Source organism: Engystomops pustulosus, chromosome 11 (assembly GCF_040894005.1).
Source record: "Engystomops pustulosus chromosome 11, aEngPut4.maternal, whole genome shotgun sequence".
In the NCBI taxonomy this organism is placed as follows: domain Eukaryota; kingdom Metazoa; phylum Chordata; class Amphibia; order Anura; family Leptodactylidae; genus Engystomops; species Engystomops pustulosus.
The window spans coordinates 67,797,028-67,821,585 of record NC_092421.1 but is presented as its reverse complement, the minus strand read 5'-3'; the positions used below and the strand labels follow the sequence as shown (position 1 = coordinate 67,821,585).

The 24,558-nt window shown below is 45.5% G+C and overlaps 1 protein-coding gene across 4 annotated transcripts in view; it reads right to left on the bottom strand.

Annotated features, from left to right (window-relative positions):
• Positions 1-24,558, bottom strand: part of SORCS1 (sortilin related VPS10 domain containing receptor 1) — a 433,993-nt gene that overhangs the window by 137,220 nt on the left and 272,215 nt on the right. For all 4 annotated transcript variants that reach the window (XM_072130629.1, XM_072130630.1, XM_072130632.1 and 1 more), the window contains exons 4-5: positions 16,032-16,190; positions 14,989-15,062 (exon numbers count right to left, since the gene is read on the bottom strand). In XM_072130629.1, the coding sequence (XP_071986730.1) occupies positions 14,989-15,062; positions 16,032-16,190 (233 nt within the window). The remainder of the gene's footprint in view (positions 1-14,988; positions 15,063-16,031; positions 16,191-24,558) is intronic.

The window sequence follows — 24,558 nt, the reverse complement described above, 5'->3', positions numbered from 1 at the left end:
CACAATATGCACATTATCAGCTCCTCAAAGAAAGTTATTATGACAAGTTTCCTCCAACTTCGCCGTGCTACCATCCCTCACTGTGTGGATACATCTGTCTGGATTAAGTCACAGCGTGATTAATATCACAGCCCGGAGGAAGATGTCGTACAACATCTAGAGGAGAGGAGGCAGAGATCCGTGCTGGGAGCACTCATAATAGCAAGTCTCTATCCGCACCGAGCAACAAACCCATATCCTGGACAGCGAGAAAGTGTGAAGTGCGAGCGGAGTGTGAGGCGATGTGAGCAGCGCACAGAAGGAGCCGCAGATGCTTCCATCCACTGCACCACCATCCAGCTGGCTCAGGAAGCGCACAGCTGCCCGGCGCCAACTCCTATCCCCAGGATATCAGAGCTGGTGCTGAATCATCTGGATACCAAAAGCTGCTCACTTTATCTTATCAAAATGCTAACAGGTCAGATGGAAAATTGGAGAAACCTACAATTTCTCATGGAGATGCTGTTACCTATTACGAGAATCATGGGAGACGAGATCATGACGAGAAGAAGCCGCCATAACTAGTCAGTAAGGGATTGCCAACAGTGGAAAATCAAGGGAGACAATCCCATGGCAAGAAGAAGCCACCATAACAAGTTAGTGTTCGCCAACAGTGGAGAATCAAGGGAAAGGAGATCATGGCGAGAAGAAGCCGCCATAACTAGTCAGTGATCGCTAACAGTAGAGAATCAAGGGAGATGACACCATGGTGTGACAAAGCGACTATAACTAGTCAGTGAAGGATCACCAACAGTGGAAAATCGAGGGAGACAATACCATGGCAAGAAGAATCCACCATAACTAGTTAGTGATCGCTAACAGCAGAGAATCAAGGGAAAGGGGATCATGGTGAGAAGAAGCCGCCATAACTAGTCAGTGATCGCTAACAGTGGAGAATCAAAGGAGATGACACCATGGTGTGACAAAGCGACTATAACTAGTCAGTGAAAGATCACCAATTGAAGAAGAGGAGACCATGGCGAGAAAAAACCACCATAACTACTCAGTGATCACTAACAGTAGAGAATCAAGGGAAAGGAGATCATGGTGAGAAGAGGCTGCTATAATTAGTCAGAGATTGCCAACAGTGGAGAATCAAGGGAAAGAAGATCATGGCGAGAAGAAGCCACCATAACTAGTCAGTGATCGCTAACAGTAGGGAATCAAGGGAAATGAAATCAAGGTGAGAAGAGGCTGCTATAACTAGCCAGGGAAGGACCCCCACAGTGGAGAATCAAAGGAGACAACATCATGGAGAGAAGAAATTACTCAACTATAAAGAGTAGGCAACAGAGGAAATTAGAGAGGAGACCATGGAGAGGAAAATCCACCATAAATACTCAGTGAAGAATAAAGGAAGATGAGATCATGGTGTGACAATGCGACTATAACTAGTTAGTGAAGGATCACCAACAGTGAAGAATCGAGGAAGAGGAGACCATGGCGAGAAGAAGCTGCTAACTAGTCAGTGAAGGATACACACAATGGAGAATCAGGGGAGACAAGACCATGGCGAGGAGAAGCCACCATAACTAGTCATCAAGGAATTGCCAACAGTGGAGAATCAGGGGAGACGAGACCAAGGCAAGAAGAAGCCACCATAACTAGTCAGTGAGGGGTGAGGGATTGCCAATAGTGGAGAATCAGCAGAGACAAGACCAAGGCAAGAAGAAGCCACCATAACTAATCAGTGAGGGATTGCCAATAGTGGAGAATCAGCAGAGACAAGACCAAGGCAAGAAGAAGCCACCATAACTAGTCAGTGAGGGGTGAGGGATTGCCAATAGTGGAGAATCAGCAGAGACAAGACCAAGGCAAGAAGAAGCCACCATAACTAATCAGTGAGGGATTGCCAATAGTGGAGAATCAGCAGAGACAAGACCAAGGCAAGAAGAAGCCACCATAACTAGTCAGTGAGGGGTGAGGGATTGCCAATAGTGGAGAATGAGCAGAGACAAGACCAAGGCAAGAAGAAGCCACCATAAATAGTCATCAAGGAATTGCCAATAGTGGAGAATGGAAAAGGGGAAAGGAGACCACGGCGAGAAGAAGCTGCTATAATGAGCCAGTAAAGGATTCCCAACATTGAAAAATCAGGGGAGACAAGACCATAGAGAGAAGAAATCACTATAACTGTGCAGGGAAGGCAAAAGAGGAAAATAGTGGGAATGGAGACCATGGAGAGGAAAAGCCACCATCATCACTAGTCAGTGTGACATCACATGACCAGGGATATAACAAGCCATTATTTGCTGAAAGTGGACAACCCCTTTAATACTATGGGCAAAGGAAATAACAAAAAACTTCTGCCAATCCCTTAAACATCAATGTTTTAGAAGAGCCATAAGACCCTAAACTAAAATTGGGATGTTTAAGCTGAACCAACTGAGCCAAAACCTCCCAGGAGCTACATAAATCTCTTTTTTGGGGGGGCCACACTTTCCAAGTTGTCATATTATGACTCAGCCTCAGCACTGCTACATCACTGTCTGAAATATAATCTGAAATCCTATGTGGGACATGGATGACAGATACAAGACCCCCCCCCCTCCCCTTCCTCTCCCCAGTTACCAGGAGGTGATCGTTATTACATAATTTCCTCTTATTTCTGCCATCACTTTCCTTGTTTACCAGATCCTCAGATCACGGTGACACTACACCCCCTCACTGGAGCTGCGCAGGTTTATAAGTTGGAACAACAAAAGATATTCAGAGCTGATTATACACGGGGACAGGCTGTGCTGCAAGCGCGACTATTTCAGGGAACTCATCGTCTGGATTTACGTCGACAACAAAATTATTTTCGCTTTATAGATGTGAACCAGAAACTGTAACTCTGGATGAGCTGATGTAGCAGAGCTGAGAGTGTTTCTGGTCTGTTTCATCGTATTATAGTTTGTAGAAATTACAAAATCAGCTCTGCTACATCTGTGTAGGGGGGTATTTATCAGGAAATAGAAGCCCCGAAATAATAGCAAAATGTTGGCTCATTGTTAGCGCTTGTGTGGAGGGGCATAAGGGGGATGCCACATTTTTGCCCCGTTTTAAAGAAGTCCGTCAAAAAAACGCACCAGTTTTTGGCCAGTTTTAATTAATATAATTGGTAAAACCTGTCAAAAACGGATGCGTTTTTTTAACCGACTGCTTAAAAACTGGTTGAAACGCCATGTGTGGCATCACCCTAAAGAGCGGCGCCACTGGCGGGGAGTGGGCATACATCAAGACGCCAGGGTCGGCGTATGATAAATGACCCCCATACTGTACATCACAGTCACAGGTTTGTAAACTTCTACTCCCAACATGCTCCATTTACTAAGGGATTGGGATTGTAGTTTTCCATAAACTGGAATTACTAAGGATGCTGAACCGCAGTCTAAGGTTGCGGTCACACGTACCGCTAATGATACTAGCGTACTGGAGCGGGCCTCGCCGCGATTACATATACGTTTCTATAGAAACGTCTTCGGCTGGTTATATGCCCGATCATGCAATGTCAAACAGGTGCATGGCTCGTTATATTTCCCTGGTTATGTGATGTCACACAGGTGCATGGATCATTACATTCAGGGTCATGTGATGTCACACAGGTGCACGGCTTGTTATATCCCTGGTCATGTGATGTCAGACAGGTGCACGGCTCGTTATACATCCCTGGTTATGTGATGTCACACAGGTGCATGGATCATTACATTCAGGGTCATGTGATGTCACACAGGTGCACGGCTCGTTATATCCCTGGTCATGTGATGTCACACAGGTGCACGGCTCGTTATATCCCTGGTCATGTGATGTCACACAGCTGCACGGCTCATTATATATCCCGGGTCATGTGATGTCACACAGGTGCACGGCTCATTATATCCCTGGTCATGTGATGTCACACAGCTGCACGGCTCGTTATATCCCGGGTCATGTGATGTCACACAGGTGCACGGCTCATTATATCCTTGGTCATGTGATGTCACATAGGTGCACGGCTCGTTATATCCCTGGTCATGTGATGTCACACAGGTGCACGGCTCGTTATATCCCGGGTCATGTGATGTCACACAGGTGCACGGCTTGTTATATCCCTGGTCGTGTGATGTCACACAGGTGCACAGCTCATTATATCCCTGGTCATGTGATGTCACACAGGTGCATGGATCATTACATTCAGGGTCATGTGATGTCACACAGGTGCACGGCTCGTTATATCCCGGGTCATGTGATGTCACACAGGTGCACAGCTCATTATATCCCTGGTCATGTAATGTCAAACAGGTGCACGGCTCGTTATATCCCGGGTCATGTGATGTCACACAGCTGCACGGCTCGTTATATCCCTGGTCATGTGATGTCACACAGCTGCACGGCTCGTTATATACTGGGTCATGTGATGTCACACAGCTGCACGGCTCGTTATATATCCCGGGTCATGTGATGTCACACAGCTGCACGGCTCGTTATATATCCCGGGTCATGTGATGTCACACAGGTGCACGGCTCATTATATCCCTGGTCATGTGATGTCACACAGGTGCACGGCTCATTATATCCTTGGTCATGTGATGTCACAACGGTAAATGGCTTTTTATATATTTTCCTCATACAAAGAATAATATTAAATTGGTGAAATAGGGACATCTCTTTCATTTGTAATAATATGATAAACATTCTAGAAATCAATCTGGTAACATTTAGCTTGGAAATACTGGATAGATACATCTATTATGTCACAAGCCGCAGAATCCCCGTTATACTATGTAACCACACAGCATTCCAGTGTTTAGTACCAGGCAAACAATGGTCTGCTTGAAACCAGGAAGTGTTATCATGGGGACGCCAAAAACGTACAGTGCATTACATGTAACTACAGCAGACTGTGAAGTTATTTTGTAACAACCTAACAACCTGATCAACATTCTAGGAAGTACCGGAGTCTAGAGCAGAGGATAGAGGATTTGGGGATCCTCTGCCTCCTCCTTGCTGATCCTCTCCAGTTCCCTCAGGTTGGATGGTGAATGTTGGTGGAAGCCATTATCAGGTCTCTACAGAGATGCTCCATTGGCTTTAGGTCCGGGCTCTGGCTGGGCCAGTCAGGAATGGTCACAGAGATGTTCTGAAGTCTCTGCTGTGTTATTATAGCTGTGTGCTTAGGGTCATTGTCTTGTTGGAAGGTTTGGCCCAGTCTGAGGTCCAGAGCATCTGGAAGAGGTTCTCATCCAGGATATTTCTGTACTTGGCCGCATTCATGTTTCCTTCCATTACACCCAGTGGTCCTGTCCCTGCCCCCGTAGCATGATGCTGCCACCTAGTGATGGGAATTCCGGCTCTTCTTAGTGAGCTGGCTCATTAGCCTCTGCTCACTAAAAAGAGCCGGCTCTTCTGACTCATGAATGACTCCTTATTACATGTATAATAGGGAGCCACAGGCCAAGCAGTCACCCCACACCACTCCACTTTTATCCCGATTTTATCGGGTTAAAGGGAGGATGTTGAGACGTTTAGAAGCGGGTTTAGTGAGCCATTGGCTCACTTAGGTGAGCCGGCTCACGTCGTTCACGTGAATGAGCCGGCTCTTTGTACCGGCTCGTTCAGGAACGGCCCATCACTACTGCCCCCACCATATGTCACTGCTGGGATTGTATTTGGCAGGTGATGAGTGGCGCCTGTTTTTCTCCACCGCTTAGAATTAACACCAGAAAGTTTAATCTTCGTCTCATCAGAGCAGAGAATCTTATTCCTCATAGTCCAGGATCCTCCATGTGTATTGCACACTGTATGCGGCTTTCATATGTCTTGCACTGAGGAGAGGCTTCAGGACTCTGCCATAAAGCCCTGACCGCCCGAGGCTGCAGTGATAGGTGACTCCCATCTCTCTCCTGCATCTCTGGAGCTCAGTCACAGGGATCTTGGGGCTGTTCTTTAACTCTCTCACCAAGGCTCTTCTCCCAAGATTGTTTAGCTTGACTGGACAGCCAGGTCAAGAAAGAGTTGTAGTCATCCCAAACTGAAGAATTATGGAGGCCATTGTGCTCTTAGGAACCTTGAGTGCTGCATAAATTCTTCTGTAACCTTGGCCAGATCTGTGCCTTGCCACAATTCTGTCTCTGAGCTCCTTGGGCAGTTCCTTAGACCTCATGATTCTCATGCACTGTGAGCTGTGAGGTTTTCTATAGACAGGTCTGTGTCTTTCCTACTCAAGTCCAATTAGTTTAAATAAACACAGCCAGACTCCAACGAAGGAGTAGAACCATCTCAAGGAAGATCAGAAGGAAATAGACAGCATGCAGTTAAATACAAGTGTCAAAGCAAATTGTCTGAATACTTATGACCATGTGATATTTCAGTATTTCCTGTTTAATTAATTAGCATAAATGTCGACATTTCAGTTTTTTTCTGTAAAGATGGGGCAGATGGCTGCAATAAAACAAGGAGTGAAAAATTTAAAGGGGCTGTATACTTTCCGTACCCTCTGTATACAGCTGTCTGCAAGTGCTCAGTGCTGTGTAAGTTCCCAGCCATGATGTCATCCATCCACTTCAGCACCGCGGACAGCTCCGCAGAGCATCTCATCTACTTGGCCAGGTATCTTCTAATTCCTCATTCCTTGGGCATTTTCTCATGAATCCCATTAAGAGGCGCAGGAATCCGCCATGATGGAGGCGCCATATCCCGGTAATTGTAGCCGGCACGCCGCATAACATGTGCCGTTAATAAGACATTGGCGATTATCTCCGCAGCAGAGTGTGCACTTTGCTAAGAACAAGTGTCTCCCGCAGAGAAAATCAGCAGAAGAGCGGCAGATCTGTGTGTGATTGCTGCACTAAGTAGGGGAGTATTCACACAGAACAACAGGTTCTCGCCGAGCGGGGGAGGGGGAAAAATAACAAAAATCCCTTCCAAACACAAAGTTGTTTCCTAGCGGGATAGCGATTTACTGGACTGAAGCGGAAGAATTTGTCGGGTTTCTTTTACAGTTTGTTGAGACAAAAATCCTAAGTGAGTGATTCTGTGCAGATCGGAATCGCAAGAATCTGGAAATGCGACAGTGGGGGTGGGGGATCCACCACTAGGGGCCAGTAATATGCAGCTTATGCTATGGGAACCCCATATACAGTAACAGGAACCCAAGTCTTACTGCGCTCCGGCTGCGTTCACACGTGAAGTTTACATTGCAACAGCTGAGAAAGATTTTCATTATCACATTGTGTTAACGTAAACATTATGTTAACATTACGTTTTATAAACACATTGGGAGGAATTCATTAATGTGACTCACCACTAGTCTTGTGCTGCACTAGATTCATCACTGTGATAATGAATGGGGCATAGTATAAGACCCTCAAGTTCTAACCGTTAGGCTACATTCACACTGCCGTTGCCCGCCGTACCGTAGCACAGCAGGCAACGGCAGTGCACGGGGAGAGGAGGAGGAGGTTAGCGCAGCTCACCCCCGCCCCTCTCCATAGCAACCTATGGCGCACGGCGCCGTACTACAGAGAAAGATAGGCCATGTGCCCATTGCCATCTATGGGGGAAGTATATTGGCTGTATATACGTTCCCCATACGGCAGTGTGAATGTAGCCTTAGACCTGCTTATACCTTTTGGCGCAACCTCCTGAATTTTTTGGTGCTAATTTCCATATGACCACACCTACTTTTTTCGAAACCATGTTGACTTTCACAAGGTCACGTCCCCTTTGACGGACAAGTTGTAAAACGTCCAAAAAACCCTATTTAGATAATTTTTTTGCCGCAAATCTGTTATTTTTGGGCACAGGAGCAATAAACAATTCTTGAATCCCCCCCCCCCCCCATAAAACTCTGTTTTAACCCCTTATCTCCGCACCTATTTTCCACTATTTTCCAAGCTATTTTTCTGGGGGGTTTTACATCAATGGGGCAGATTTACTTTCCCGATCCATTTGCGATCCAGCGGCGGGTTCTCCTACGCTGATTTGTGTCTTCCGGCGATTCACTAAGGTAGTGCGCCCGATGTCCACCAGGTGTCGCTGCTGCGCTGAAGTCCTCCAAGGTCTGCCGGAGTTCACCAACCTAGGCTGGGTGCAGGTAAGTGCGTGTCAAACGACACATTTTTTTTAAAAAAATATGGCGTTTTTTCCGACGGCCACGCCCCCAATTTACGTCGCATGCATGCCTTCGCCGATGCGCCACAATGCGCCAAAAACCCAGGATAATTCAGGGAAAAACGGTAATATTCGGGGAACACGTCGGAAAATCACGATTCGGGCCCTTAGTAAATGACCCCCAATGTCTTCTATAAGCAATAACTTTTTTATTTTACTATCACTATGGCTGCATGGGGTCTTGTTTTTTAGGGGGATGCAATAAATGGTAGTTTTTAATAGCACAATTTTGGGTTTCTTATATCATTTTATTAAGCCTTTCTGTGCAGTGTATTTAAAAAAAGAACATAAATTGGGTTTTTTTTTCTACTAAAAGTTTTCTGCCTTTATTGAGGAACCTAAATAACATAAAACGTTTTTTCTCTGGGACAATACGCACATTTTTTTTTTTTTTTTAATCCCAAATGCGCCAAAACTTTTGACATTTTTTTGTCAAGGTGGTTGTGTGATGGATTATTTTTTTGCCAAAAGACCTGTAGATTTTATTTGTGCGCTCTTGTCCTTCATTTTTTAAAAAAGCTTTTTGTTGTACGGGATAAATACTATTCTAGTTTTTTTTTGTAGCTTGGGTTGGTATGTGTGTGGAGGTACAAAACATGTGATTTTTTTTTTTTTTAAAGGGGTGGGCAATTTGTGTGGGTAATTTTTTGCTAATTTTTTTATACATTTTTTATTTCTTTTTGTCCTGGAAGGAGACATTAACATGAAATTGGTTGATCAACTCCATTGGTTCCCCCGCGATTGCTGATGCTGATGGGTGGCAGGTGGTGCTTGCTCCCACTGCACCCGCTTAGACCCCGGAGCTTAGTGTTAGTTTTATTACAGTCCGGCACCAGCAGGACCCCATATCCTGCAATCTTCTTCTGATACAGATCTATGGATGAGCTAAAACGTTGCACCTTATTTTGCCATGGGTGAATAAAGATCACCTTTATACTTACCGGAGTGCTGCCTCATTGCATTTTTTTGGATATCTGACCTTACAAACTGGTGGATCGGGTTTGTTGGAGGCGTGCACCCACCATTGGACTTGATCCATTATACTCGCTGTGCTGCTCCACAATCGGACTGTTTGCGCCCTTGTTGGTGGTGCAAGGGTCATCTGGTTATTGTCCTTGGGTACAATTGGAGAGATGTCTATTGATAGTGGAATGGGCTCAAAAATTTGGGGCCATTGGTGGCACAATGTAGAAGTTGTAAAAAGTAGATGCCTTCTGGTGGTGATATAAAGGGATAGTAGTCGCAGTTGGCGTCTGGTGGTTTTGGTACAATAGAGGGGTCTCAGTAGGGCAGTAGTAGTGGTCCAGGATTTAGGAAGATACTTTCTTCTCTGTTATCTTTACACTATAGTGAGGTTGTAAGTGATGCAAATGCCCCCTACAAACAGTGCCGCTCCTTTTGATGTGGCTGTGTCTGATATTGCAGCTCAACCTTTTTCAAGTCATCAGCCAATGACTGCGGAGTAAAGGAGTCCGTGTCTCCTGTATCTGAAGTTTAGCCATTATGCAGAACTCGCCCGGCAGCAGGTGTCGAGTGCAGGAGCCGCCATCATTTAGTGAGTCCCTGACACTATCTCGCGAGGTAATATCCCATAAAAATAAGCCGAATGAGAAGATGTTTTGCCAGGTACCTGCAGCGGAATGACTGGATGAGCAGAAATACTTTAGCAAACATTATCTTGTCAGAATGGCGCCATAACGTCTCTCTCCCGCTCACATGATAATGGCTTTGTAATTCAATTATCGCTGCTATTTGTATTGAGGGATTTATCTTCTGCAAATATCTGCATCGGTGCGAATCCGCCGCCATAAATCTCCACCGGCGAACGAGATTATTCCGCCGAACGTTCCGGTTAGGAGCCGTGCTCCTCTGTCATAATGTATACGCAGCCGCTCGGGGTAATCCAACCGTCCCACAAATAAAGGCAACTGACAGGACGACTCGGCGAGAAGCGCGCTCCGGGGAGTTTACAAGTTTTTGGAAGAAAAATCTCCTTCGTTACAGAAGTTTTAGAAGTCCTGTTATGGGTTTCGGAGATGAATGGCTTCACGGTTTTTCCAACATAATATTCTTAGCCATTAGATCAGGGGGCACAAACTTTTTATGGCTGGATGTTGTATTGTTATAGTTTTGAACTTCAAGGGGCCGCACATTACCGCCACCCTAGAAGCACTAAATTACAGAGAGCGCCACAAAATACCACCCCAGCAGCAAGAAACAAATGCTAGAATGGATACATATTACAGACCCCCACACCAGACAATGGCCAATAGTACAGACCCCAGACCTTACAATGACTATTAATACAGACCCCACACCAGACAATGGCTAACAATACAGACACCAGACCAGAAAATGGCTGATAATACAGATACCAGATTAGACAATGCTTGATACTACAGACCCCAGACCAAGCATTGGCTGATTATACAGACTCCTGACAATGGATAGTAATAGAGACCCCAGAACAGAAAATGGCTGATAATACAGACCCCACACCAGACAATGGCCGATAATACAGACCCCAGATCTGACAATGGCCGATAGTACAGACCCCAGACCAGACAATAGTTGGTAATACAGACCCCAGACCAGACAACGGTTTATAAAACAGACCCCAGACCAGACAATCGCTGATAATACAGACCCCAGATCTGACAATGGCTGATAATACAGACCCCCAGACCAGACATCTTTGCAGCTGGGAACAAGGATTGGCACAGCAGTCATATGCACCATCACTATGACATCAGCAGACAGGTCACATCAGAATGAATGCACCATGAAAGCTAAAGGCACAGAGTGGCTCAGTGGTTACATACAAATGAAATGAAACATCATTGGAAATCCAGAGACTGTGAACCCCTGCTGGAGACAATTATTTTTATGGATTCATCCCGGCTCGATAGTCATGTCTGACCGGGGTCAGGTGCACAGTAAATGTATCATCAGAACTACAGTGGCACAGTAATCCCCAAAAATGAAGCCATGGGGCTTGCTTCCAAGTTGACATACATACTTTTTTCAAATTGTTTTAATAAATCCATCCAAAAATTTTGGGTCACTACCTCATTTACCTTCATAACCCATCCTGATAAACCAGGGACATTACTCATAGATCCAGGCACTTCACTGTGGTATCTTCTGATATTTAATAATTCTTTATTTATATAGCACACACAGATTACACAGCGCAAACCCAGAGAGAACATACAAACTATTTGCAGATGGTGACCTTGGTGGGACTAGAACCCAGGACTCCAGCACTGCAAGGCAGAAGTGCTACCCACTCAGCCACTGTGCTGGCCATATTTGTCATCCATGGCCTCCTTCCTTCTAAAATCAACTTTAATATTTATGCTAATGAGCCTGAAGGGTTACCAGGGCCCCTGTATGCTGTAGTGTTACAGGCTGTTACACTGTCTCCCCCTTTCCCTTGCTCCTTCAGCACTTCCTCTCCCTTTGTCTGCTGTAGTCTCACACATTGGGAGGGAGAAGTGCTCCTGCACAGTGTAACAGCCTGTGAAGCTGCAGCGAGGAGGGGTTAAAAGTTGATGTCAGAAAGAGAGAGACCATAGATAACAGGTATAAGAAGATTACCACAGTCACGGTGCCTGGATCTATGAGTAAGTGTCCCTGGTTTATCATGATGGGTTTTGATGGCAGATTCCCTTTAATTGTCCACATGACAGCACAGCTAGGAGCAGTAGCACATTGCCCTTGCTGCTGGCCGAGGTAAGTAAAAGTATTATAAAATGGCGCGTTGGCTATGTTACATGCTCACTATATCGTATGTACGCAAATTACTTCTGCGCTGGGAATCTTCCGCTCTACATGTGGCCTCCATCCGATATCTGTGACCTCCATGTCAGAATCCGATACCATAAGCGCAGATCAATCCCATCACTGGTAGAAACACTGCATGGATTACACAGATCAAATGCTCCCTGACCTCCCAGGATGCCGTGCGCCGCGCTACATTGATATTCTCCAGCCCAATTAAAACAGTACGTGGCGAACTTTATTATTTTTTTTTCTTTTTTTGACAGAAAATTTCCATTTCTTCATAGAGGAAGTTATCCGCCTTACGTTTCTCCCGGAATATTTCCATAATTGCAATCTCAGGCGCGAAACGCGTGGGAGAAACCTTTGTTTTGCTTCTTAAAACTTCTGAATCGATCGCTGGCAACAAAAGTGTTGAGAATGTTACATGTTTGTTCCTGGATACAATGTATATGTAATGTCAATCAATAGGCCGGCGCTAATAAGGAGATTTCCATTGCGAGGCACGGGGAACGTGCTGGCGGCCAGCGTCCAGTGATTACACCGCGCCTCCGCCGGTAAACAATGGATCGGCCGCTTCCGGCTTCTTGATCAAATTAATTATTTAAAAGCTTTAATAATCAGTGAATGGATCCCCTAAAGTCACACAACGAGGCGCAACCTGCAGAGCCAAGGCTGACGCTATTAAACCATAACTTACCCTTTAGGTGTCGGGGGAAATATAGACATAGTTACCCCAAAGTTATTGCTACAGCAGGTTGTAAAATTACATATTTGTATGTGTATGGAACCAATTATGTGATAAAATACAGTATTTGGTTATTAAAGTGAATGTCTGCCTAATATACTGTAGATTTCGGATTGTGATTACGTGGGACCACCAGTCTGGGGGGGCTCAACCTTCATTAACCACCAGGGAAATAGATCCAACTAGCCTCAAAATTAGGTTGTCTTCTGATGTATCTGTGGGCCTCAGTAGTTTGAGTCTATTGGATATCTTCTGGTACTCTGGCGGGTGAGTCCGATAGATGGATTTAGAATTATTGTTGTGGGCACAACTAGGCAGAACTTGCTACTTTCTACTGCATTCTTACGATATCTACATCCACCACTTGGGGGAGCTCAGGAGATTACTACATACAGAATATATATAGCCATTACTAGGGGGAGCTCAGGAGATTACTACACACTGTATATACAGCCACCACTAGGGGAATCTCAGGAGATTACTACACACTGTATATACAGCCACCACTAAGGGGAACTCAGGAGATTACTACATACTTTATATACAGCCACCACTAGGGGAAACTCAGGAGATTACTACACACTGTATATACAGCCACCACTAGGAGAAGCTCAGGAGATTACTACACACTGTATATACAGCCACCACTAGGAGAAGCTCAGGAGATTACTACACACTGTATATACAGCCACCACTAAGGGGAGCTCAGGAGATTACTACACACTTTATATACAGCCACCACTAGGAGAAGCTCAGGAGATTACTACACACTTTATATACAGCCACCACTAAGGGGAGCTCAGGAGATTACTACACACTGTATATACAGCCACCACTAGGAGAAGCTCAGGAGATTACTACACACTTTATATACAGCCACCACTAAGGGGAGCTCAGGAGATTACTACACACTGTATATACAGCCACCACTAAGGGGAGCTCAGGAGATTACTACACACTGTATATACAGCCACCATTAAGGGGAGCTCAGGAGATTACTACATACTGTATATACAGTCACCACAAGGAGGAGATCAGGAAATTAGTATATACTGTATACAAAGACACCACTAGAGGGAGCTCAGGAAATTACTAGATACTGTATATACAACCACCATTAGAGGGAGATAAGGTGATTAATAAATACTGTATATACAGCCACCACTAGAGGGAACTCATGAGATTACTAGATAGTGTATCTACAGCCACCATTAGAGGGTGTGCAGTAGATTAACAAATACTGTATATACATCCATCACAAGCTGGAACCCAGTAGGCTACTATATACTGTATGGGGAGTTCAGTAGATTACTACATACTATATATGCATCCACCAATAGAGGAAGCTCAGGAGATTACTATGTACAGTCTATACAGATATCACTAGGGGGAACTGTGGAGATTACTACATGTACATACACCACCAGTAAGGGGGGGCTTTCTACATACTGTATACACAGCCACCACTAGGGGGGACTATGGAGATGACTACATACTGTATACACTGCCACCATTAGGGGGGGCTATGGAGATGACTACATACTGTATACACTGCCACCATTAGGGGGGGACTATGGAGATGACTACATACTGTATACACTGCCACCACTAGGGGGGGGACTATGGAGATGACTACATACTGTATACACTGCCACCATTAGGGGGGACTATGGAGATGACTACATACTGTATACACTGCCACCATTAGGGGGGACTATGGAGATGACTACATACTGTATACACTGCCACCATTAGGGGGGACTATGGAGATGACTACATACTGTATACACTGCCACCACTAGGGGGGGGACTATGGAGATGACTACATACTGTATACACTGCCACCATTAGGGGGGACTATGGAGATGACTACATACTGTATACACTGCCACCATTAGGGGGGACTATGGAGATGACTACATACTGTATACACTGCCACCACTAGGGGGGGGACTATGGAGATGACTACATACTGTATACACTGCCACCATTAGGGGGGACTATGGAGATGACTACATACTGTATACACTGCCACCATTAGGGGGGACTATGGAGATGACTACATACTGTATACACTGCCACCATTAGGGGGGACTATGGAGATGACTACATACTGTATACAGAGTCACCATTTGGGGGAATTATGAAAATTACTATATACTGAATATACAGCCACCACTAAGGAGCGCTCAGGGGATTACTACACACTGTATATACAGCCACCACTAGGGGAATACTTCATAATGTAGATCATCAATGACAAAAGGTGGGATGTGAAATCTTACCAGTAAAATCGATTGGGAGCCACAGATTCACTGAGAAGCAGCCAACGTCTTCCAAATTCAGATGAACTGTACAACTGGAGGGGTAAAATAGAAGAAACTAGTTATTATAAGCCTTAAAGGAGAAGTATCTCCATACTAGAGGGCATCACCTTTCTGTTTGCTTTTGAGGCCAATAATATATTCAATGGGTGGAATTCATCAGGACAAGGCACATCCTGCTCCAGTCTTAATATACCCCCCCACTGTGGCCTCTTCTTATATCCGATACACAATCGCCTGGATGAATTCAAACCCTGAAAGATCGAGTGGAGAAACCTTACAGAAAGTGTTCAATATAGCGCCACCACTGGAAGAGTTAAGCATTACACCCTGCCCATTCAAGTCAAGGGTGTTGTGTTCCTCCAGATGAAAAGCTATTTGTTATGTAGAGTGGATGGAAATTTTCAACATTGCCCCTGACCCCTCTAGTAACACAGTGGGGCTCATTTACTTACCCGGTCCAGTCGCGATCACGGCACCTTATCTGACATGGATTCGGGATTCACTAAGGTCGTGCGCCCGATATCCAGCAGGTGTCGCTGCTGCGTCGAGGTCCGCCGAGTTCACCTTCTTCTTACTGGTGCATGTAAGTGCTGATCTTGCGACACAATTCGTTTTTTTAATTTGGCGGGTTTTCTGAATCCGTCGAGCTGTCCGGCGGCCAGGCCCCCGGATTTCTGTTGCGTGAAAGCCTCCGCCGATGCGCCATAATCCGATCGCATGCGCAATTCGGCGCAAAACGGAAATATTCGGGAAACCTGACGAAAGTGCGGCGTTCGGACCCTTAGTAAATGAGCCCCAGTATATAAGATCAGCTACTTAAATACTCTGTACTGCCGACTTTTCATTCACTATAGCAGGTTCCCTCCATGTCCCCTTTAGTCCTTCCCAGGAAGACTGAGCCGCAATAACATCATCAAATAACTGCATTGCTGAAATACTCTGTGCTGTTGATGTCAACTATGTTAATCTCTTTGAAGGTTCCAGGTTTCAGACTTCTTTACCTTCTGGTCTTGGCTATAGGCCAGTATCCAGTCCTCTTGCTTGGGGTGAAACAGGAGGCTCTGGATGTAGAAGTTGAGTCTATATTTCTGGTAGGTGGCCCCTTCATCCGAGCTGATCATGAGGCTGCTCTCAATCTCCGGGTCCGTCAGGAGCATAATCTGTGGAAGAGAGAAAAACTAAAAATGATGAGTGAAAAATAAAATACAAATATGTTTCTTAAGCACAATCAAAAAATAGAACATGATATGTAAGTAGAATCGGCCAGAGAAGATGAGTAACAGTACTAGTCCTTTATTTTCCTTCTTCAATCTCTATGATCAGTGTCTCCAGGGACTCCATGGTAGTCTGAGACACACACCCCTGTCTCCCCATTGGTTCAGACAATGAGGAGCTCAGGCATTGGAGAGCTGATCTCTATGACCACGGGGGTCTTAGCGGCTTGGTTCAAAGGGGTCAGCCCAATATAGTTACTTCTACAGAGGATAAAGAGTAACATGGTGCTGGTGGTCCGATCGCTGGGACCCCGGTGAATATCCACCTGTCAATGTAGAACTTGGGGGGCACCGAGGACTGGCTGGTAGATTGTGATATTGTGAAGCCCCATAGAAGTGATCAGACCCACAGCAACCTGGGCATAGGGGATGAGCACTTCCCATGGACAACCCCCAACCCCTTTTGTGTCATTGTGGTCCTTGGTGCTGTTGACAATGGAGCGGTATTATTGACATAAGGAGGTGGTCCTGATAGTTGGGGACAATGCTGATGATGTCAGAGGGGAGCGTATTATTGAGAAAAGAAGATGGTCCTAAGGAAGGTAGGGAGTAGGGCTGGTGACACTGGAATCGATCGGATAACATGTTGATATAGGGATGGCATTATTGACATAAGGGGGTGGTCCTGATGATGGTAGTGGCGATGCTGATGATCTAGGGGGTGGTTTTATTGACAAGCGGCGGTGGTTCCAATGAAAGTAGGGGGCATCAAGGATCGTCCAGTCTGATAATGTGGTGGTCCTGATGACAAATGGATGGTATCATTGATGAAAGTATTTGGTCCTGATGACAGAAGACGGAAATGCCAATTACATCTGGGAAGGACTGGTGATGGGGGGGAGGGTTGTTAAGGAAAAATGGTCCGAATTGTCGGGGGCAGGGCTAGTGACATCGGTTGGTTGACGTCGGTTGGATGATGTGGATGATGTGGTGGTCCTGATGACTTAGGGGTGGAATTATTGACACGAGGAGGTGGTCTTGATGGGACCACCAGAAGGGATGGTCACATTGATTATAGTAGTGACGAATAATGAAACAGGGGGTCGGTCTTATGATGTAGGTAAGTTGGGATGACAGATGAGGTGCATTTATTGATGGTGGTCCCAATGATGGTAGAGGGCAGAGCTGATGACAAAGGGGGATATAATTAACAAATGGGGGTGGTCCTGATGATGGTTGGAGGCAACACTGAGTCAGCTGAAGAAGTATGATAAAGTAGAGGGTGATATTATCGAGAAAATGAGGTCGCCCAGATGACATAGGGGCGGAGCTGATGACATAGGGGGTAGAAGTTGTCCCAATGACATAGGGGAGTGGAAGGGTGGGAGATGAGGAAATAAGGATTCATGTGAAGATTTAGGGGTTGGTCCCAAGGACATATGGAATGTGAGATGATGACATAGGGGTGTCCACTGTCTGGACTGGAGCTGTGTACATAAAACGGAAGGAGATTTCCAATCAAGACTCCATGGACGAGTAAGAGAAAGTTTGTTAGAAAGTTTTATCCCAGTCCACTTATACTCCCCCCAGGACCCCCATATAAGTGTCTCTAATACTCCAGCATGACAATGGCTAATTTATAACAAATGTTCCTTCTATTAATATTCCTATCAGAGGCAGCAAGGAATTATGGGATAATCCGATGCTGCATTATTGATGGCATTGTGCCCCGTGCCGCCGCTCACACTGTGTACAGGAGAGAAGGAGAATCATAATGGAGAATTAGCCTCTAAATCCCATTGAAATTGTGCAGATTAATGAAATATTACAGATTTCTGATTAGTCAGGGCTGCGCCATTGTTACAGACTATAAGGTGCGCTGTCGCTTTAAATAGGATGAAATTGCAGGTATTATCGTGTCTCAAGGTTTATAGCCGGAACATGTAACGCCTGGAGGGGATGCAAGTATTGTGGAGGGGGAGGACATTGGAGTCATTGGAGGACATGTTAACCACTCGATCCATTGATTAATCTCTGGATACAATCAGTGTAACCCTTTACTGCCAGCACTGGGGACAGGTAAGCACCAGCTCTATGACACCACAACATGACAAATAATGACCATATTACATGTCGTCACCCAGCTTTCCTAGACTCCTGAGATGCTATTCGGGAGCTTATGTAATAATCTGTACTGGTTTTTATACTAATTCATAAAGGAGTTTTCATGTAATAGGGCCGGAGGATATCACACAGGGGGCTCAGGAATAGGGAAACGCTAAGTTAGATATTGGATGGAGCATGTCCATGTATGAAGAGGACAACATGTAATACTGGAATTTTCCTGTAGATGTCACTGCAAATGATCTTTTAATGTTAAAAGATGAGCAGCTATGGGATCCCAAGAACCAGACCTGGGACTATCAGCTATAGCGTCTTTCTATTGGTCTGTTAGATGATCCATTTAAAGAAAATATCATTAGCATAATTATAAAAGTTGATATTAGAAGAATGGAGGCCATGGATAATAAATATAAGAAGATTCCCACAGTCACGGAGCCTGGATCTATGAGTGAGTACCCTGGTTTATCATGATGGATTATGATGGTAGATTTCCTTTAAGCTCGATGACTTCTCTTTTCCCATATTTGACATATAATGGGACATTAACCCCAAAGTAGCTTCTACTCAGCCTCCGGGACTTCCTATGTTACCGTACAGGATGACACCGCACATTTCTGTGGAAATTTTAATGCAACTTAACACAAAAAGTGGCAGAAGTATATATACAATTCAGGCAAATTAAAACAATGAAGAATTCAAGAAAGATGGGGGGGGGTGTATCTGAAGGGGAATTTAAAAAATCTGTTTTGCTCTGAATATATTGATTTCAGAGACTATTGTATATGTTTGGAAACACTTTAAAGAGGTTCTCCGGGAACTAGGGCAGGAGTGTACAGTACTTACCCAGCACCAGCTCTCCGTACCTGTGTCGCTCCAGTACTTTGGTACTTGTGTCCGGCCGGGGGATCAGGAGGGTCAAGGAACCTTCTGCAGCCAATCCATAGATAACCCGGACCAGGGATTGTCACAATGAAGAAGAAGTGACATTTCATGATTCCAGGAGCCTTTATTGGCCAAAGCAGAGGTCATAACCCAAACACAGGAAGTGCAGGAAGCTTATAAAGTATTTTGGATACTTCTGATTTTTGGCATTGTGCCCAGCAGAAGGTTTCGGTATGCCAATAAGAAGCCCCCATAGATCTTGGGACATGACTACCATTGACCAAGGAAGGTCACTTTCTTAGTTGTTCCCAGGTTCACTCCTTGGCTGAATCGGGTCCTGTGACCAGGGACGGATTGAGACTGCCTGGGCCCTGGGCTGTATGAATATTATAGCTCCTACAAGTCTGGAATCACTTCCTACATCTGGTACTAGAAACAAACTTCTTGGAGAATGGAGGGTGCGTTCATTCTGCTGCTTTTATAGGTGGGTTTTGGTGGACATGGGCCCCCTTGAAGGCCCCTAGAACCGCCAATATTGTAATCCGCAATTACCTGTGACCCTACCCCCACCTAGAACATCTGGCTGGAAGTAGACAAGGTGTCACTGAAGCCGAAAAACACAGGTTTTTCCATAATTTCTGATTAAGTCTTACATTTCTGTCTTGAGATGAAACTCATTTTCCAAGAAATGCTAAAAATTTTAGCAATTTTTTTAATTTTTTAAAAAAATAACATATTCTGCAATTTTCCATAAACGACATATGAATGGAAAATGTAACATTACAACCCAAAAAGTTGCAACTTTTTGATGTCAGAATTGTGGACTTCTGGGTAAAATACAGTTTATCCCCTTCCCCCTTTACTGCACAAAACCTGCACATTGCACCCAAATTCCCATCCACTCTTAAAATCCCATTCCTTCTGCTTGCAGTTTGCTGTACGGTTTCTGCAGCAGATCCATCCGTGGGCCCCATAACAGCTATCCGGACCCCAATAACAATGAGCATCTCTGATGAGCCTTGTAGTTCAATACCTACCTAGAGGGAACCCTAGGGGAGGACTCCATATAACTTACCCTACATGGACCATAAAGGAGATGTTTAGAGTAGTAGTCCCTCCCAAGCATCAGCAACTATGGCGCTACAATAGTTAACACCATTTCATCTTCAGTTTGAAGGAGAGATCAGACAAGAACCTGCTGGGACCAGTAGTCCCAGGAGCCGCCAGGTCTGTCCTGTTCTGTAGAGATCACTGTTATTTGATCTCCCACATGAAGGAGAGCGAGGACAGGGACAGGAGGACATGCTGTGACTTGTAGTTTCCAGATAACCGCTGCCCCATGAATATTCATGTTATTTATGGCAGGGGGTGAATGCGGGAGGGGGAAGACATTGGGGCATATTTACTTAGAAATTCGGAAAAGGCACTAAAAGTGCTCTGCCTGTGTATAATGCTGCGTGCGGCGTAGATCGTGCGCCGGAAATCATGAATGTGCCGCTTTCCAGCACTGGTCCGACAGAGTTCACCATCTTTTTTGTGGTGCACCTTTACCATAAAGCGTCATAATTTGCAAGTTAAATAAGGCGCTCGGTCCAAGTCAAAACGTCCCCTAATTTATGTCGCATGGAAGCAGCACAGCTGCGCCACAAAAGCGTTGCGTGCGACACAATAGTGGTGCAGACACTTCTTCAATACTTGTGCAAACCATTTTAGCCTAGAAGAACACGCACAGTCCGACAAAAGTGCGGCGCAAAGACCTTAGTAAATGAGCCCCAATATATCTAATGCAGGGATATATGGATCTTATGTCCGTGGTGTGTTTATAGTGTTCAGCTTTGTTACTTGCATAGAACGCCATGGGGAGAGCTGTGTAGGGAGGTTATGGTCGCAGAGAGATGGAACTACCTCTTCAAGACCAGAAATGACTTTTAGTGGCCATTAAGTGATAAATCACAGCTCTTGAGAGCTGTTAGTAGCAGCAGAACTGTATTATTTGGATTCATATACCAGGATTGTAGCTTCTCCAAGTACTTTGTGCTCTATGCTACATGCAGCCAGTGTTATTTATTGTCCCTGGAGAGATGTGTAATCAGACCTCACACTGCTGTGCTCTGTGCTCTCTGCAGCCAGTGTTATGTATTGTCCCTGGAGAGATGTGTAATCAGACCTCACACTGCTGTGCTCTGTGCTACCTGCAGCCAGTGTTAGGTATCGCAGCAGAACTGTGATATATGTATAAGTATATCAGGATTGTATCTTCCCCAAGTTCTTAGGGGACATGTCCTCACACTGCTGTACCATAGCACTTACTTAGTATCTAGACACTCCTCCTCTGCTGTAAGTGATGGCAGCAGAATTCAACCAGAAGCCTGCTACAGCTTTTAATCAATCATAGCGGAGTGGCTGTGGTTCAATACAGAGCTCACAGCAGTGTGAGGACACACCCCAATTGAGAAGAATGGTGGTATATATATAAATTTATATTTCACAGTCCTGCTGCTACTAACAACATACACAAAGGTTTTATTATGCATCTCCCAATGGACCATACATAACACAGGCTAAAGAGAGCACAGCTGTGGACATCCTCCAGTACACTTGGGGAAGCTACAATCCTGGAATATAAATCCATATATCACAGTACTGCTGCTACTAACAACATAACACTGGCTGCAATCTGCATAGATTTAGTTTAACTGATTAAAGGGGTTATCTACTTTGGACACTCCAAGCTACCGAGGGGAATCTATTAAAAATAATCGGATCATGAAGTAGAAATCCAGTGCTAGATTGTCAACATGGTAATAAGTGTGCCGTTACCCTATGCTGCCCCCACAGGGGAAATGAGGAATTACACAATGTATATACATATAAATGGGTTGTCTGTGTAATAAAACATTCAATGTGGATAAGAAGACCCTCTGCGCGTGTGAATAGAGATAAGGATTTTGTAGAGAGGACACCCCCAGAACCCTCTCCCATAGGATGCATGACAATAAGATTTCTGAAAATCGGTATCTTCTTAAAGGGTTAACATTATCCTCCTAAACTAAAGTGCAAACAAGAATAAAATGACAAAAACATCTTCCCAGACCTCATGTCCTGGCCCCCCTTGTGCAGCTTGTGGATGCACCGCCACGCGCCTGAGCCCCGGCTATAAAGCAGAGACTATCTGAGTGCATTAGAAGCTCCATTATCTCCGGGACGACCCACGCGTTCCGGGTTACATTGTCTGTGTACACACCGGGCTTCATTAAAAGTCTCAAGTGCTTTTAGTGGGTGATAAAAAATCCCTTTTAGCTGGAGTAGTGTAGCATGACAAGAGAAGTGCTGCCAATGCTCCGCCGGTGAGCACCACAATAAACATGAGGTTCAGGATGATGTACAGAGCTGGGACCAGCAAGGAACACAGCGCCAAAGCGCCTGATACATTGTAACGCTTGGGTCTAACCCAGGGGTCAGTTGGGAAGAGCAGCGGTCCTATCACTGCATATGAATAGTCACTGCTCCATGACCACCAAATCAGTGCTACAACACATGGTCACCCTCCTGGTCTTAAATTGGTGACCCATCATAACTACTTAGCAGTCAACCATTAGGTGATGCAACAGGTGGATGATCTGGAGAGGACAGAGAAGTCTGGAGGAGGACAGAAGATTCTGGTGGCGGGGGACAGAGGAGTCTAGAGAGGGGCTGAGAAGTCTAAAGGGGGAAAGAGGAGTCTGGAGAGAGACAGAAGATTCTGGTGGCGGGGGGCTGAGACGTCTAAAGGGGGAAAGAGGAGTCTGGAGAGGGACAGAGGGGTCTGTTCTGAAGGAGGACAGAGGACTCTGGAGGGGGGTGGAGGGGGAGAGAGGGGTCTAGAGGGGGGACAGAGGGGTCTGGAGGGGGGCAGAGAAGTCTGGAGGAGGATAGAGGAGTCTGGAAAGGTCAGATGAGTCTGGAGAGGACAGAGGAGTCTGGAGAGATGAGAAGAGTCTGTAGTAGGGTAGAGGAGTCTGGAGAGGACAGAAGAGTCTGGAGAAGCATAAAGGAGTCTGGAGAGGACAGAAGAGTCTGAAGAGGACAAAAGAGTCTGGAGGAGGATAGAGGAGTCAAGAGAGGACAGAGGAGTTTGGACATAGCAGAGGATTCTGGAGGGAACAGGATTCTGGGAGGACAGAAGAGTCTGGAGAGGACAGAAGAGTCTGGAGAGGTACAGAGGAGTCTGGAGAGGACAGAGGAGTCTGGAGAGGACAGAGGAGTCTGGAGAGGTACAGAAGAGTCTGGAGAGGTACAGAAGAGTCTGGAGAGGTACAGAAGAGTCTGGAGAGAACAGAGGAGTCTGGAGAGGAGAGAAGAGTTTGGAGAGGACAGCGGAGAGAGAACGACAGAGGGGTCTGGAGGGGCTGAGGTTAATAGATGAGTTTGGAGGACAGAAGGGCTCATATAGGAGGTGACAGAGCAGTCTAAAGGGACGGAGGAGTCTGGATGGAGGTCGGGGTGGGGGACTGTGTGTTGTCTTGGGAAGGGATCTGGTGTGAGACAGAGGAGTCGGAAAGGGGATAAAAGTCTTGAAGTGGCAGCGGAGTTTGGGGGGGGGGGGGATATTAAGATCTAAAATGGAACAAGGTCACTTATATTGACAGAGGCGTCTGAGGAAATCAGTGGATTATAGAAAAGACTGAGGAGTCTAGAGGGGACTGAACCTGGGTCCAACACAGCCGTAACACACATATGTATAATCTGGTGTTATACCAATTTTATGTACATATACTATGTAAATGAGCCCCTCGCTGTATGAATCCCTGTATGTATGACCCCTATATTTAGGCAGACTGACCTCCAGCCCATCCACTCCTGCCCGCGCCCCTCCCCCACCCCACATTTGATGTCTCTTTCCCCCTATCTCCTAGTGTCTGGCCCGCTCTGCTGTAATATTAATAGCTCCTGACTGTAAATGTTATGCGGGGAGCATTTATATCCTTCCAGGGCCGTCCACGTCGTGTACATGCGCTGCCGCTATCCTGCCATCTACGCTCCGTCCCATTGATTAATCGCTTTTCATAGCAAGTCAATAAATTCGACACAGACCCCTGAAACCCAACTCCAGGCGGCAATTCATCATCCGAGGCGCGAGGAGGAAGAAACTTTATTTGCTTTGCCTTTTTTTTTGATAAACGAGCACAAAACTCAATTTATGGATCCAGTGCGTCCGTCTTACCAGATGGGGACGCCATATTAGAAAATGTGAGATTCTCACATCTTATACCTCCCCATACAGTGTAATCGAGGAGAAATTACTAAAAGATCAGTCATTAAAAGCAAA